Below are 17398 nucleotides of genomic sequence, written 5' to 3' on the forward strand. Positions count from 1 at the left end.
ATTATAAATGTTAACTGAAAAACAAATCTACTCTGCCCAGCAGGGTGTAAATCAAGAAATAACCTTCTTTCCCAGAATGGTGGTCTTCTCATTGATAGAACTGAATTAGGAAACACATTAATAGAGATATGGCACCATATGAGAATGTTTGCTTTCTAATACTATAAATTGTCAAAATCCCTGATCAGCATTTGTTGGGAAATTGAAAGCTTTGTTGAAATATATTGCTCCCTTTGCCTCCTCAGAAGGATTAAAGTTCAGCCAAAGAAGCTCTCCTGTGTTCATTAAGTGAATAAAATCTAGGAAGAGTAAGTAAACACTTGACTGATTAATCACTTTTTCTTGACTTTCTTAAGAGCTCTTGTATGGCACACAATTTAATTAGTTGTTGAGCGAGCATATAGCTATGTCATGTACAAATAATGAATGTGGATGAATGTTTGATCAAAGTATGGTGAGAACATTCATCAGAGAACAACTTCACTGATCAGGTACCTGACTATTTTGTTTTTAAGATCTGACCGCCAGAAGACCTGATTCTGATATTTAATTGACATGTTGTTGTTGTTGTTGTTGTTGTTGTTGTTGTTGTTTTTAATTCTGAAAATAATTCAATATTTTTTCCTCCATTACAGGCAGTTAGCACAGACCCTGTCCCTGTGAAATTGCACTATGACAAATCACATGACCAGGTATGGGTGCTCAGCTGGGGAAGCCTGAAAAAGACCTCACCAACATTACAGGTTAGTATATTTAGTGATTTTTGTGAATATCATGATGTTAAAGGGTAAGGAGATGGAAGGGAACATGCATTTATTAAGCGCCTACTATGCAGACACTATACTAAGCACTTTAAAAATATTATTTCATTTGATCCACAAAACAGCTCTAGGAGTTAGGTGCTAATTATTATGTCCATTTGACTATTTAAGAAAAACGAGGCAGACAGAAGTTAAGTGACTTGTCCAGAGTCAGGCAGGTAATAAGTGTAGTAGGCTGGATTTGAACTTACATTTTCCTGCCTCTAGAAGCAAAGAAAGATTGACCTACTCTTCAATGAAAGATCCCTGGTACCATTTCCCAGTCTTTTGGAAGGATGATTCTAACCTGACTATTCATCTTTATTCACCAAACTCTAAATTGTTTAATGTAAGGCCATTGTTCAAAGAATCTATTGACTGAAGTTGATTGATAGTAGAAAAGAATACAGGTAATTTTATTTTTTTCTCTTTTTTTTTTGCTTTGTTATTTTTTCCCATGACATTGCAAATATCTTTATTGAGTTCTTTTTTTTTTCTTTCCTTAAAAATAATTGATACATACAAGTAAATGTCTGTAAGAGCATTAGGCTATTATTCAATTAAAGTTTTGCTACTGTGTATTTTTTCACTTAATACTTTGAAATGTTTATCATTGCAAGAAAATGGGATATCTGCTTATTTGCCTTCTACTTATGATATTTATAAGCTATATGAAAAAGTGATTAGCATGTGGAAATCTGAACCTTCAGTCCTAGAAATTACATTTTTCATGATGCTACTTTTTAAAAGAACATCACTTACAAAAAGATAATATGAAATAATAAATTTAAGATAGTTTTAAAATTGCTTATCTTCTGAATACATTCTGCATATGTTTCTATTTTTTTTCTATGACACTACTGAATTATATTAATAAGGCATTGTTTTTCCTTGGATCAGATGGTCTCCACAAAGCAGGTTAGGTACAGTAAATGCCTCTGTATCCTGGTGCTGAATGGCATCCAAGAGTAGCAGGTAGCTGTCATTTCTTCTACCTTAATCCCACCACCTTTGGACAATTTCAAATCCCCAACCACAGGCCACCAGGTAAAATGATGGATGTTCCTATTGAGTAGTTGGGCATACATTCCTCACTCACGTATATCATTCAAAGGAAAGAGAGTATATTTTATGTTATATTGAATTTGTTTAAAAATCTCTGAGATTACTCCACTTAATAAAAAACTATATTTTAACAAGATATTTTATAGGATATAATTTTTAATGAGGATGCAAAAAAAGCCCCAAACTCATTACACTTACAGTATTTAAAATCTAGGTATACAGATAATACATGTACATGTATATGTATTTGCAGACTTAAATTCTCCAGCAGATCTCCTCAATGGGAGTGTTTTTGCCGGTGGTGTAGATTGTAACCTACCCATGCCTCCCACATGACTCTTATTGGCATCCTCCATAGGTGATTCACCCATGGATCTCAGGTTCTTCTTCTCTATCTCATACCATTATATGGAGATCACTGTATAATGTGGGTTGCCCCCCATTATGCTTTCTTCAGGTCCACCTTCTTTTCTTATTATACATCTTTTGAATAACATTATTATTCTGTTTTTTGTGTACAATGTTCTCCACCTACTTAAGGCTACTATGTGTCTCTTCATTGCCCTTTGAGTTACGCTCAATTTTGATTGCTCAGAGACTGTAGTATTCCATGAGTTATAGTCGTATTGAGTTCCTGAAAGACCATTGATGTTTTAAAAAAACCAAAACATCAGATTTTGTATCATAGAAAAGCTTGAAACTTTTGAAAGCACTATACAATTCCCCAAATGCTATCCAGCCTTCTCTTTCCCTCCTATTCAATTGAATTGAATTTGTTCTTTATCCTAAAGGAGCAAAAACAAGAGCCTTTATTGTCCTTGAATAGGGAGAATGACATAATGAGAGTTGTGTTTGAGGAAGATTAATTTTACAGTTATTTGAAGAATGGAATGTCTTGGGAACGGGGGGCAAGAGAGACATTGAGAAGGAAAACAGGCACATAGAAGCCTACTGCTGTACTTCAGGTGTGAAATGACAAACGCTTGAATTTGAGCAGTGGTGTTGCAATTGAAACTGAAAGGGAAAACAATAGAAAGACAACTTTAATCCACATGAATTAGTAGCTAAATAAATGTGAGGGTTAAAGGAGAAGGTGAAATTTAAATGAAAATGAGATTCGCAGTTTGCTGAATATTAAATCCTGGACTAATGAGGAGTAACAACCCATTTAGGTGAACTTCACTTACCTGAAACAACCTTTTTTTATTCCCATTAGGGAAAAATAGCTCTAAATGTCTCTTTTCATTGTCAGTTTATGATATTCTGTCTCTCCTCACACTCTTAATCATCTAAGATTTGGTCACTAGGTTTTTACTTTGGTCTAGAAGTGGAGTGACTATATGTTTTCCTTGTCCCTATCCTGGTCAACCACCTCTCTGCCACTAGTCCTTGAAAGGCCAACTCAAATAAGCCTATCTCCAATAAATTACCCTGATTCCCTGAAATAGCATTTATCTTCAGTTCAGTTAAGGAAAATATTGAATGCCTAATATGAACAATTCAATGTGCTTGGCTCTTTGAACACAAGGATAAGAATGACACATTTCCTACCCTCAAGGAGATTATGTTCCACTGGGGCAGAAGTAGCATATATTCAGGAAAAATTAGGGCATGATAGCTGCAAAGGAGCTATCAAAATCTGAAAAAAAGAGAGAAAACTCATTCATCTGTGGGGAAAAGATTTGGCTGGAGTGGCTGAGGATGTCTCACAGAGGAATGCACAAATGATATTACCCTTGAAGGAAGAGAAAGATTCTAAAAGATAGAGATGTTGAGGGAATACCTTCCCGCCAAGACAAATGGGGAAAATGCATGGCTGTGAGAGACAATATGTATAGTTCAAGGAGCAATGGCAAGATCAATTTGGGTGGAATATAAAGTGTATAAGAGAAGCAATGTAAAATGAGTTTGAAAATGATGAGATGGAGCCAGAGTTTGATTGTAAGAGTGGGCTATTGGAGTCAGATCAAATGCTCAGTTGAAATATTTATGCTTTGTCAAAAACAGTAGGGGTCCATGGCACATTTTTGAGCAGTTGGCAAGGCTTGACATCATGTATCTTGGGAAGCTGTTTGTTTTACCTAGGTACATGAGAGGAATAAAATGAGTTCAGAGTCTGTTATATTAATCTATGCTGAAGATAATGAGGGCCTGAGATAGGCTGTTGGCAATGTAATTAGAGAAAAGTGACAGATCTAAGAGGTATTGTGAGATCAAAATCAATAGACTTAGCAACTATTTAGATGTGATGGAAGCTGGTGTACTTGGAGAAGTAACCTGGGTGGAAAAATACTTAACAAGAAAAAAAAGAGGATGAAACATTGAAAGTTAGACAGGTAAGTGAACCAGAAGAGAGTGATCTTATTAAATCCAAGGGAAAAGAGAGTATTCGTGACTGTGAAATAACTAAAATTGTCAAATGCAGAAATATCAAGGAGAATCAGAAGTTTATTTTTTTTTGGGGGGGAAGATATCATATTTAATGATTAAGGTCACATTACCAAACTTGAATGATCAAAGTTTGAGGATTTAGCATATGAAAATCAGAAGAGTAAAGGGATAAGGGACTCAAGTTTGGGGTACAGTAACATAATATAATTGAAAGAATGTTAGATTTGGAACCAAATGACCCAAGTTGAAATGTTGGTTTTGCTTTTCACTACCTACTCACTGTATGTATGACCTAAATCACTTATCTTCTCTGAAGCTCACCTTCCTCATTTGTAAAATGATGAAAGTTGTACTAGATTGTCTCTAAGATCTCTTTCAGCTCAAAATTTTTAAACCTGTGGTTGATTAGAGAACAGAAAGGAATTGAGAACCTAAAGGTTGTGGAGAGTACAGAGAGGGGCAAATGTGGAAGAGGTCAAAGGGTAGGAGGTTGCAAGCATAAAGGGAAATTTCATCTTGAATGGTGGGAAATCTAAAGTGTGTCCATCTCTTTGGATACTTTGAGTATAGGTGGAGATTATAAGCAATGAGAAGTTTGATTAAAAAGGCTAGGGTGTTTGGAAACATTATCAATCCAAAAAAAATGAAAGCAAGTAGGAGGAAAGATTATGGGATACTGAAGAACTTGGGCCAGATATTGAAAAGGGCCTTCGTGGAAGTAGATGACAGCAGCAAGGGTCAGTTAAGAGAGATAAAATTCAACATCATGAACCTCAAAGGAAGCACGTTTGCTAAGTGGTGACATGAGGGAAGATCTCAAAAAGTAGCTAGAGGAAACAAGAAAAATGCCAACTCCTACTTTTGGTTTCATATTTTGGAGGTGCATGAATGGGAAGAATACAATGACAGATTGTGTTCTAGGATTTGTTGTCACATCTTTTGCATATGAAGTTACTATGAAAAATGTTATTGAATTGAACATGACTTACAATGCCTGATAATTTTACCAAGAGTGATGACAGGAAGTAACTCTTTAAAAGCCTTGTTGTTGTTTTAAAATCTTTATTCAAAATGTATGCATTTAATTTTTATTTTCTTTCTTTTAATGCATGAGCCTGAGTGGTACTTAATTATGCTTCTCATTATTTAGGTAATAACACAGGCCAGCGGCAGTGTTTCTCACCACACAATTCACACCCAGCCAGTTGGGAAGCAATTTGACAGAGTTGATGACTTTTTCATTCCTTCTACAACTCTCATCATCACCCATATGAGGTAAGTACCATAATGTGGCATCCTGCTTTTTTTTTGGCTCTAAATGAAGAAGCCACTTGGAAGCAATGAGTAAAATTGGCAGGGTGTCTATTTGGACTTTGTACAAAGAGAACTTTTCTCACAATGCAAGTTGCATGAGTAGAATGGGCTGACTCACAAAGTACTAAATTTCTTCCTACTGGAATATTACAAGCTGAGGCCACAAAATCTATTGACAATATTGTAAAAAAAAAAATTCTTTGCATGATTTAGGCTAGGTGACCTTTGTGTTCCTTTTCCAGTCTCAGTTGAAATGCTGTGAAACCACAATTTCATCATTTAAATATATAGTATGTGCAAACATATACCCAACTTACCTAAATATAATACCAGATGACTCAAAAATTACTCTTAACCGATAAACTATCTAAATAAGTCTATTTTTTTTTATTTATCCATTGCATTCTTTCCATTAATGTCCTATTCTGATGCCTTACTTTCCAGTGAAGGAGACTATTGTGTCATAAAAATTATGCAAATGGAGCATAAGCTCCAACCAAGCTGAAAAAGCTTTGAGAATTCTGCCTTTCAAGCTTTACTGGCTCATTTACCTTCATGTTATATAATATTTTTAATAACCTTTGCATTCTCTTTGAGGTTTCACTCATTTTACTTTCTGGTTTTAATTTTCTTTTTCATTTATCTGCCTGTGAAACTTGGGTTAGTTCAGTTTTCTCTTGATATCTTTTGTGCATTCCCCTTTTATCTGCATTAACCTATCAATCACTTTCTGCTCTCTCCTTCTGGGCCCTTGCTGATAAGCCAATCCCTGAAGCTAGGCTAGAAGGCTGCCTTAGCCTCCTCCTATTGGGAGGTAACAAATTTCCTTATTAAACCTTGAGTAACCCTTTGAGGAGGCAGTACTGGCCTCAAATGGATTTCAGGCCCTTTAATTTGGGCCCAGTGTAGCTGCTTATAATGACATCCTTCCCCGTGCATTAATCTGCTAATTTAGCACAGTTTCTCCTTGATTGATGGCTGATAGGTGATAGTGTTCATGCAGTCACTGTAGCAGAAGAGGGTTCCTGTCATAGGCCCAAATACCCCTCAAACTTGTGAGTTTGCTTGTGCTTTGGGCATAAGCCATAGAAACTAATGGGGCTGAAGAAGTGAGTACTCTGGATATTACAGTTCTCCAGTGTTAATTAATTAAAAGCATATATTTTATCTTTTAGGAAGTTCTGGCTTCTATCCTCTGTGAATTTAACTATAATTACTCTGCATCTGGTGTATAATTCTTTTTGGTGGGGAACAATGTTGAAGATTTCAAGAGGTTTAGAGAAAATGATCTACCCTCTCCTTGGTCTGCTGGAGAGTCTTTGAACTTAGGCCAACTTAAGTCTTGCTAATTTCAGAGTCTCCATGTCAGATGTTTGACCACATGTTTTTTTTTTTCTTTTGTGTCTTTGTTTGGCTTTATACTGAAGCAATCTGTGAAGACATTCTACTAAAGCAGAGTTATCAAACATACTGCCTGTTGACTGGCTGTAGGTATCTGCAACACTCTTGAGTAGGGTCTCATCTACATTAAAATATAATTGGGGAAATATTTAATAAAATAAATAAAAACTCAACAAAACATATATAATACATTTTAAAACTAAGTCAAAATACAACTCACAGAGACCCATATTTGTAAATTAGTGGCCCCCATTTCTGTTTGAATTTGATACAACCGTTCTACAGCATCTGAAGTCACAATCTTTGCCAGCAGAGAGATTATGTACACCAAGGGTGGGAAACCTGCAGCTTTGAGGCCTTTTTGTGGCCTCCTAGGTCCTTGGGTGTGCCTTTTGAGTAAGTCTAAGTCTAAATTTTTCAGAACAAATCTTTTTATCAAGGGGATTTGTTCTGTAAAGTTTGGATTCAGTCAAAGGAATATACCCAAGGACCTAGAAGACCACACGTGTCCTCAAGGCTGCAGGTTCCCCACCCCTGATCTACAGCAATGAAATCACAGTTTTATGAACTACAAGTATGGAATCAAAGAACTTATACTGTACTAACATGCTATGGAAAAGTGAATTATCATAAGTTGTCTTGATCTTTACTTTTTCCTGACAGGAATAATGAGATAGAGTTTATGAACTGTTTTATTTAGAGGCAACATGAACCAATCTTGAAATGAAGTATCAAAATATTCTTAGTCAGGATTTCCCCAAGGAGGTAGTGGCAAGTTGGGGAAAATAGCATCTTAGAGGCCCAGGTAATCATGCCATCATGATACCATAAGCATTTCTTAAAGTAGAAAACAATCAGAAAAATCATAGAAATGAATGATTAAGTGTGGTGCATTTAGAAATAATTTGCAACTGGTGATAATATGACTGGTCATGATGCCCTAAAAGAGCCAGAACTCATGGCATTTTCACAGAATTTTATTCAACATTTATTATGCCCTTACTCTATTGAAATATTTGTGACAGACACTAGGATTACCATAATAGGTTCCATCAAATTAGTGAGGAACAACACTATGATTGTTATTCAAGGACTAGGCCTCGGATCCAAGTTGGCCTCAGAATGATGACTTTTTGGTCACAGAAGCCCTCAAAGGTAATATTATAGGAGGATTATAACTTATGTCAATGGAGTAAGTACCTGAAAATTCAACATCACAGATCACTGCAATATTATGTCATTATCAGAGTCATAGGATTTAGAATTGTAAGGGGTTTCAGCTGTCATCTAGTCCAATAAACACCCTCATGAGAAGAAACTGTTACCCAGAGAAGTCAGCTAGTTAGCAGAGTCAAGATTTGACTATATAAAAATCACATTGTCTTAACAGTCATTTTTAAAACAGACTATTCAACCTAGAAATTCTTGTGGTAGATCTCTATTTTCCGTGGAGCTAAATTGAGGGAAGTGAGACAGGAGTTATGATCAGAAGGTGAATCAGAATACTTAGTTGGCAAAATACTTTTTAATTACCCTTTTATATGGTGTTGTGTCAAAATGACTTACAATGGCAAAAATATAGAATTGGGCCATAGATTTTGATTTATGTGTGGGCAACTTCTGTATTAAAATATATGTCTAGTGAACTGATCTAGCACAGCATTTATTTCTAAACTGAAACCAAAATATCAGTTTATGTAAGCTGGAAAAAAAATCCGCTACCTATTAACATGATAAAAAAAGGTGAGAATACACTGTGGTAGAAGTGACAAGGAAGTGACAAGGGAGTGATGATGGTACCAAAGTGAAGATTTGGCCTTTTCATTCTTTTTTATTTATCAGGAGAGAGAGAGAGAAAAAAAAAAAGATTTTTTAGCTTTAGGAAATATTTTCATTTAATTGAAATGCATTGGTAGTTTTCTAATATATCTAGGTGTAGTCAGTTAAATGGATAATATACTCTATGTGGGTAAAATCCTGTTTTAATGAGCTTGAAGAGATATCCAAATTATTTTTTTGTATCTAAATGTCATTAAAAAAAGAAGCACGTTATCACAATGAGCAGAAGTGGTACTTCGGTGTTAGCTACATGTTACACTTGGAACAACAAAATTGAGGGAATTTGTTCTGGCATATAGTAGGTGTTAAAAATGTTTGATAATTATGCAAAAATGGTAATTTTTCTACTGAAAGATTAATCAATGGCAGAGAGAATAAATACTATGCATTTCTGTAATAATTATTTCATAGTACAATATGAGCTATTTTAATCAGATTGGATATGTATTTTAAAATGTGGTATTGATGTTGGAATGATGTATAAATTTTGTTTTACTTTAGAGCTTTCAGTGCTCAATGTGAAAAATAATAGGTTTCTAACTTGATCAATCCAATTTAATTCAATCATTAAATATCTGCTATATGAAAAAAATAAATGAGAGATAGATTGGAAAGTATCACAATTCCTTTGGTGAATTATAATTTCTAAAACAAACTAAAATATTGTTGCGGTAGCTCATAAATTAACTCTCATTCACTGAATTTGCTAAAAAATGTGATGTTTTCATAAATCATGTCTATATACAGGGAATTCTAAAAGTTTAGCTTAAAGCTTTAATAGCTTAAAAGTGCATGAAGACTTTTGGAATAATCACTGTACATATGTAGTTGTTACTGTTGTTTATTCATTTTTTCAGTAGTGTCTGACTCTTCATGACTCCATTTGAGGTTTCCTTGGCAAAGATATTGAAATGGTTTGCCATTTCCTTCTCTAACTCATTTTACAGATGGGGAAACTGAGCCAAACAGGGTTAAGTGATTTGCCCCAGATAACATAGCTAGGAAATGTTTAAGGCCAGATTTGAACTCAGGAAGATGAAGCTTTCTGATTTTAGGCCCAGTACTCTATCCATTCTTCCACCTAGCTGCCCAATGTTCATGTGTAGCCCCAAATATTTATAATATAACCAATAAAAAAGGAAATTTCTGTCAAAATCATCTATTTTATCACGTGTTGTTCTGTTTGCTTTGATTTAGATAGAATATTTTCAAGTCATATCAGTCAATTATTGCCAAGGTTGTCTATCAATTGAGACATGATCATTATATCATTTTATAGAATTGGCTACTAACATGGTAGTCATTAAAACAGAATTCCATTATTGTACATAAATTCAGCATACATATACATTTTTGTAAGAATCCATTTTTATCCAGGCATATCTAATGTGTTAGGAGATTGCATGTGTACCACATAACTCCCTCATAATATAAACATTATAAAGCAATAACGGATATTCAAGCAATGTAGTATAGTAGAACAATGATTCTGGAGTTTGAGAAGAGAGATTCAGACTTACCTCTATCACTCAATATCTATGTGATTTGGGGGCAAGTTGCCTTTCCTTCCTACATTTGTTTCCTCATTTATGAAATAAGAGATCTAACTCTAGATCCATGATCTTATTGATCAATTAGCAGCCATTTCTTAAGAACCTACTATGTGTTAAGTACTATATTAGGCCCTGGCAATATGAAGATTGCAATGAACTTCAAATTTACTTGTCAATTTCCCAAGGGAAATATAGCCATCTTTCTCCCCTTGTAGGAAATTGACACACTCTTTTCCTTACTGCTGGTGGAAATTTTCTATTTTCATTATTTTATGTTTAAAATATATTCCTTTTGGGAACCTGGATCTACCCCATTCCTTTTCCCATCTGACTGTCACAACCCACCCCAATTAATTGTCAGCATCTAAGAGATGAGTACAGGATAAGTGAATGGAACTGATTATCTGGAATTCTAAGCATTCATTAGACTGTGATCTCAGTTCTACAAATGATCTAGGAGTAAAAAAGATTTTCTCAGTCCAGAAAGAAGTATTAGCAGGAAGTAGTACTTTCTGCCCTGAGTGCAAGTTTTAAAAGAGGAAAATATGTTAGTATGTGATTGACCTCTAAAGAGAGAAATTCCATGTACTCAGAAAACTTTATTGGAAACTGGTCATGTGCAAATGGGCAGCTACTTGGTACAGTGGATAGAGTACCAGCCCTTGAATCAGAAGGACTCATTTTCTTGAATTTAAATCTAACCTCAGACACTTATTAGCTGTATGACCCTGGGCAAGTCACTTAATTTTGTTTTCCTCAATTCCTCATCTCTAAAACCAGTTGGAGAAGGAATGGCAAATCAATCCAGTATATCTGCCAAGAAAACTCCAGATGGGCTTACAAAGACTTGGATATGACTGAAAAACAACTGAATAACAACAACAAATATGCAAATGCTGTACTAAATGCTGAGGGAACAAAGACAGAAACACAGAATATTCTCTGGTTTCAAGTAGCTTGTGTTCTGCTGAAGGAGTATAGCATGTACAGAAATAAAAGAGTGAGAGAGTCCTACCTATGGGAATATGAGGCAAAGCTTCATAGGAGGTGACACCAAAGCCCAGCCCTGCAAGTTCCTGAGTAGGACGATGGAATGAATATATCTGTGAGTAAGAAAGGTTTCTATGAATTTGGTTTGAAAGATAGATTATGTATGTGAAAAAATGGAGGCTACTGTAATAATAATCTAGGGCCTAGATGAGAGTGATTATATCATGTGTGGGTATGTGTGTATATCCCTATATGTGTGTATACACACACATAAACACACAGGGATTGAATGGAAAGAACTGGTCATTAGTTGGATATGAGAGATGAAGAGGAGGTGAAAGTCAAAGATAGTTGCAAACTTATGACCTTGTGAGACTGGAAGGGGGTTACTGCACTAAAAATAATAAAGTCAAAAAGAAGAGCAGGTTTAGGAGAAAATATAATGATCTTGAGTTTAAACATGATGAATGTGAGGTGACAATGAGAAACCCAAGTAAAAAAGTAAGTCTTAAAGACATTTAGAGATGCACATCTGAAAGTCAGTAAAGAACTGAGGACTAGGGAGATCGATTTGAATGTCCTCTTCCTACAGAGGTATTTAAAACCATCCAAATGAATGACATTGCTAAGAGGGAGGGAATAGGCCAAGAAGAGGGCCAAGGAGAACTTTGTTACATGTTGGAGGGAGAGACAGGATGGAAGCCTTCTTGCAAGACTTTGCACAATAATCTTGTAGTAACTTTATATTAACATGAAGCTTTGTAGTTTATAGGACATCATCTTAACCAGATACAAAGCTTAGTGTTAGATAGGCAACAGATCCTTAAGAAATGTTCATTGAAAGAAGAAAATATAGCTAACTTACCACAGACTGCATTGAATTTTGTTCTGTATAGTATACCCACATAAATGCATTCTTACAATCACTGACTGTCTTACATGTGTTTATTTCAACTGACTTGAAATAGAATATCAAATTCTCATGATTAAGAATCAATCAAATGTCTCCAAGTGCTTCTTAAGCAATTGAGTGTCTTTGAATGCATCCTCATCTTCAACGAAATGAGAATGGTGTTACCATTAGTCATAAAGATTAATGTATCTCTCCATGTTCCTAATTTTTTTTTGCAATGATGTGAGAACAGAAGAGAATGGTTACAATGTTTATTTCTATCACAACTCTGCATGAAGTATAAGATCTAAACCATTTTGAACTAAAAATACTGTCTAACTCTATATCAAATATGCATTTTTCTTTTTCTTTTAATTTTTTATTAATTTATTTTTAGTTTTCAACATTTGCTTCCATAACCTTTTAAGTTTAAATTTTCTCCCCCTCCCTCCTCCCCTCCCTCCCTAAGAAGGCATGCAGTCTGATATAGACTCTACATATATATTCCTATTAAATATAACCAATAGGAGGAACCACAAGAAAGAAGAAAAAAAAACAGAAGGAAAAAAAAGCAAATTGTATGCTTCAATCTGCGTTCAAACTCCACAGTTCTTTCACTGGATGTGGATAGCATTTTTCATCATGAGACTTTTGGGGATGTCTTAGATCCTTGCATTGCTGAGAAGTTGCTAAGTCTATCAATGTTAGTCATCACACAACATAGCTGTTACTGTGTACAGCATTCTCCCGGTTCTGCTCACTTCACTCAGCATCAGTCCATATAAGTCTTTCCAGGTTTTTCTGCAGTCTGCTTGCTCATCATTTCCTACAACACAATAGTATTCCATTAAATTCATATACCACAATTTGTTCAGCCGTTCCCCAATTGATGGGCATCCATTCAATTTCCAATTCTTGGCCACCACAAAAAGAGCTGCTATAAATATTTTTGTGCATGTGGATCCTTTCCTCTTTTTTGTGCTCTCTTTGGGATACAGCCCTAGAAATGCTATTGCTGGGTCAAAGGGTTTGCACAGTTTGTGAAAGCCTGCCTATTCTATTCTCAAAGATGCCTTTTGTGGATGTGTAGATTATCATCACATTTTTATTTTAATAGTGAAGTAGGTATATGGTGCCATAACTATTGAGATTCTTTCTCTTTGGGCATGGGCCATAACAAGGTCTGATTTTTTTTTCCTGTAAATTTAGCATTGTACCTTCTTTCACCTAGCCTTGAGATTAATTCTTCAGTGTCCTCAAAATTATCTTTCCTCTAATACTTTCCTCTAATACCATCTTTTCCTAGGTGTGTTTGGTCTTTCCAGTGTTTTTTCTAGGCTTTATCCATTTCATTGTCATTTCCCTTCCTCTAAGACTATGAGTATAGAGTCTAGGTGTGGCAGCTCTCCTGGTAACCATAGCAATGTGATCACTTATCTGTGGAAGCACATGATTTAGAACTTTAGAGATCCATCATTTCCTCAGTGCAGATACTCGCTCCACTGAGCTCAGCTGCAATCTCTTTTAACCTTTGCACATGATCTTTAAAAACTGCTGTAACTAAAATTAATCCTCACCTTGTGACCAGCCCTCTAGCACTGAAACTTAGCCAAGCTCTTTCTCAGGTGACAGATATATGCTCAGTACCCAAGATGGTCCATGCTCGAACCTTTCCTGCCAGAGCCTGTGTTTCACTGGCACAGACTTCTAGAACCTCAAGTCACCTCCACATCACAATGAAGCATTGGCTTGGACATTAGAGGAATTCTTGGGGTAATGGATACCAACAGCTGCCTCCCCTCTTAATAATGTCTACTTTTAATGCATAACAGAGCAGGAGTGTTACATTAATTTTCGTTGACTACAATTAAGCATGCCAACAGCCTACTCTTGCTGTTTACATAGTCACTGGCCATTGACATTTAACACATGCCTGGGGTTTCTTTCTGCATCTACAAAATGAAGACTTTAGAGCAGATGACCACTAAATTCCCTTTCAGCACTAAATCTGTGATTCTAAGATCTATAGAAATATAACTTCCTTGGAGAAGGGCCAACCCTAAACACAATTGTGAATATATTATTTTGTGCTTTACTAACTTCCTAATTCTTACTCTTTCCTAATTCCTTCCTTTCCAGGATTCCTAGGCTAAAATAACCTACTATTAACTTCTGACCACTCACTTCCCCATTGTGTGTAGTGCTAGGAAATTTCTAATGGTCTGGAGCATTTCCATAGATCCCATTCTCAACTAATAAAATCATAATTGGTGAAGTAAGTATTACTCCCCTATTTAATTGACTCCAGTAGCTCCCTATTACCCTCAGGATGAAATACAAAATTATTTGTTTGTTTTTTAAATCCTGTAATAACCTGGCCCTCTCCTGTCTTAGCAATTTTCTAATACCTTATTTGCCACCAGCCTTAACAAATGACAGCAGCCTTCTCTGTTCTTTACACACAACTCTCCATCTCCCAATTCCAGACATTTACACTGGATGTGCTCCAAACCTGCTACTCTCTCTCTCTCTCTCTCTCTCTCTCTCTCTCTCTCTCTCTCTCTCTCTCTCTCTCTCTTTCTCTCTCTCTCCTCCACCCTTATCCCCATCTCCTATTTTTTTGTCTTCCTTCAAGACTTGGCTAAAGCCTCATCTTCTTCAAGAAGTCTTTCCTAATCCTCCTTAATCTTAGTGCCTTCCCTCTGAGATTATCTCTAATTTATCCTGGATATATCTTGTTTTAGATAGTTGTTTGCTTGTGTTATCTGCCTTATTACAATGTGAAATCCTTTATAGCAGTGATTTTTTTTCTTTTTCTTTTTAACATCCCTTGTTTCCCCTAGGGCTTAGCACAGTACCTATGGCTTAGCAATTGCTTAATAAATGTTTGTTGACTTGACTTGACTTGACTAGGTGCTAATGTACCTAACCCATTAACCTTCCCCCCAAAAATTGAATTTACATAGAAGCATTATAGAAATAATATCAGAATCCGAAGAATGATGCTGATAACTGGAATTTTGGGCCCTATGGCTATTGGTAGAGGAGCTGCTTGGACACAGGACAGGAGTTCTGAAAGAACCATCTAGGGAACTCAATATTCTGATTAAATATAAGATGATTTCTGGATGAGATATTTGAATAGTCATAAGCAGTGTAAAGAAGCTGTTTCCCTTTACTCTGGCCATCTTTCTTCTTTAAAAAAATGACTCCCTTAAGATGTTTTAGATTTCCCCACTGAGTCAACAGTAAAGTGATTGATTTATACAGGGATTCTAAATGGGCACTAATTCCCCAAGCACTTGCAAAAGGTCTCTTTTTAGCCTATATCTATCAGGTGCAGAAATCAAAACAGCTTTTCCATGCATCAAGGGACATTTGTTCTATGTTGCCCCCATAGGAATTATTTCAGTTACAATGTAATACCTGTGAAAATTCCCATTATTTATAAATATTACCTAGGGGGATACTTAAACCACAGTACTTTAGTTGGTCCCAGAAGAAAAAATGACATAATACCTTTGGTTTCTTTTTATGGGGAAAACATTCTGGCCAATGGGCTCTTCTACTCCAATGCCTAAAACACTGTCTGATAGTGATGTTAAGTGACTAGGGAGATGCATTCAATTCTTTTAGAACTTCAAAACATATTTTAATATATTGCCAGAGAACATAGCTCATTGTTTCTTGGGCCTTAAGCTGTTCCTCATTTGAATTTAATGTACATATTATACAGCATAATTTTATAACCAGGTTTTTAACATAGTAAAATGTGCTAAATATTTTAAATCAAGACTGTTATAGGTCCAAGCAACTCTTTCAAATCAGTCAAGTAATACATATTCATATTCCTAATTCCCAAATCCCATAATGAATGTTTTCAGCCAGAGTAAAATTTTCCCCTTTGAAAGAATAACAGGATCATACATTTAGTTGAAAGGGGCATAATGAGGTTATGTAGCTCAACTCTCATTTTGCACATGAGGAAATGGAGGTCCAGGAAATTAAATATCTTGCCTAAGGTGACAGAGTTAATGTTAGAAGTGGGATTTGAATCCAAGTCCTCCGACTCCAGAGTCAGTGTTCTTTCAGCTATACTACTTGTATACATGGCATATTTTGGTGATTTTTATTTTACTTGTGTTTGTGAACTTTCTATTCTCTGAACTTTCTAACTCTTCAAATGAAAATTTTACCATAAAATTCATTAAGTTGAATAAAGATTTGGTCCTATATAGGGTGAACTCAACATTGCAATATAATTATGAATGAGATCATATATAGTGAATTATCTAAACACTAGTAATGGCTATGAAAGTTCATAATTATATTTTGTGATATGTTTCTTATAATGTTACCATAAATGTAACTAGTGTACAGGAATTAAATTTACGCCTAAATATCTTATCAACTTATGCCAAATATATATGGCATATATTATTAGCCATTGTAAGGGCCTAAAACATTAGGTTTCTGTTTCTAAAGAATATTGTAATTATTGTTCAGAAGTTTCAGTTATGTCCAACTTCATGAATCCATTTGGATTTTTCTTGGGAAAGATACTGGAAAAATTTGCCATTTCTTTCTCCAGCACATTACAGGGGTAAGTGACTTGCCCAGGTAACACAGCTTGTAAGTGTCTGAGGTCAGATTTGAACTCAAGAAGATGAGTCTTCCTGATTCTAGGCCTGACAGTCTATCTACTGTGACACCTAGCTGCCCCAAAATGTTATTTTGCAGGTTCTACTGAGATTTGAAATCAGATTGCTGAATTTGAAACCAGATTGCTGAATTCAGAGTCCAGAGGACTAACTGTTACACCATAGAATCACCCAAAAATAAGGGGTCTGGGGGTCACTGAGGTCCCTGCCAGCCCTGGAGTTATCATATTATTAATGTTTTAATATTCAGTGCTAATTTCATTTCCTGTGAAGTTGCATTTATGCTAACAATTATTTTGTCTTATCTAATTCTTCATGAGCCCATTTGGCATTTTTTTGTTTGTTTTTGTTTTTATTTTTTTTTTTTTGGCAGAGATACTGAGTGATTTACCATTTCCTTCTTCAGCTCATTTTACAGAGGAGAAGCTGAGGAAAACAGGGTTACAAGACTTACCCAGGGTCACACAGTTAGTAAATGTCTTTCCTCGTGCT

The 17398-nt window shown here is 35.5% G+C and overlaps 1 protein-coding gene across 2 annotated transcripts in view; it reads left to right on the plus strand.

Moving 5' to 3' along the window:
- Positions 1 to 17398, plus strand: part of FSTL5 (follistatin like 5) — a 948118-nt gene that overhangs the window by 895470 nt on the left and 35250 nt on the right. For both annotated transcript variants that reach the window (XM_020969711.1, XM_020969713.1), the window contains 2 exons: positions 636 to 743; positions 5407 to 5531. In XM_020969711.1, coding sequence (XP_020825370.1) covers positions 636 to 743; positions 5407 to 5531 — 233 coding nt within the window. The remainder of the gene's footprint in view (positions 1 to 635; positions 744 to 5406; positions 5532 to 17398) is intronic.

The sequence above is a fragment of the Phascolarctos cinereus genome, unplaced genomic scaffold (genome assembly GCF_003287225.1).
Source record: "Phascolarctos cinereus isolate Bilbo 61053 unplaced genomic scaffold, phaCin_HiC Scaffold_9;HRSCAF=440, whole genome shotgun sequence".
Lineage (NCBI taxonomy): Eukaryota > Metazoa > Chordata > Mammalia > Diprotodontia > Phascolarctidae > Phascolarctos > Phascolarctos cinereus.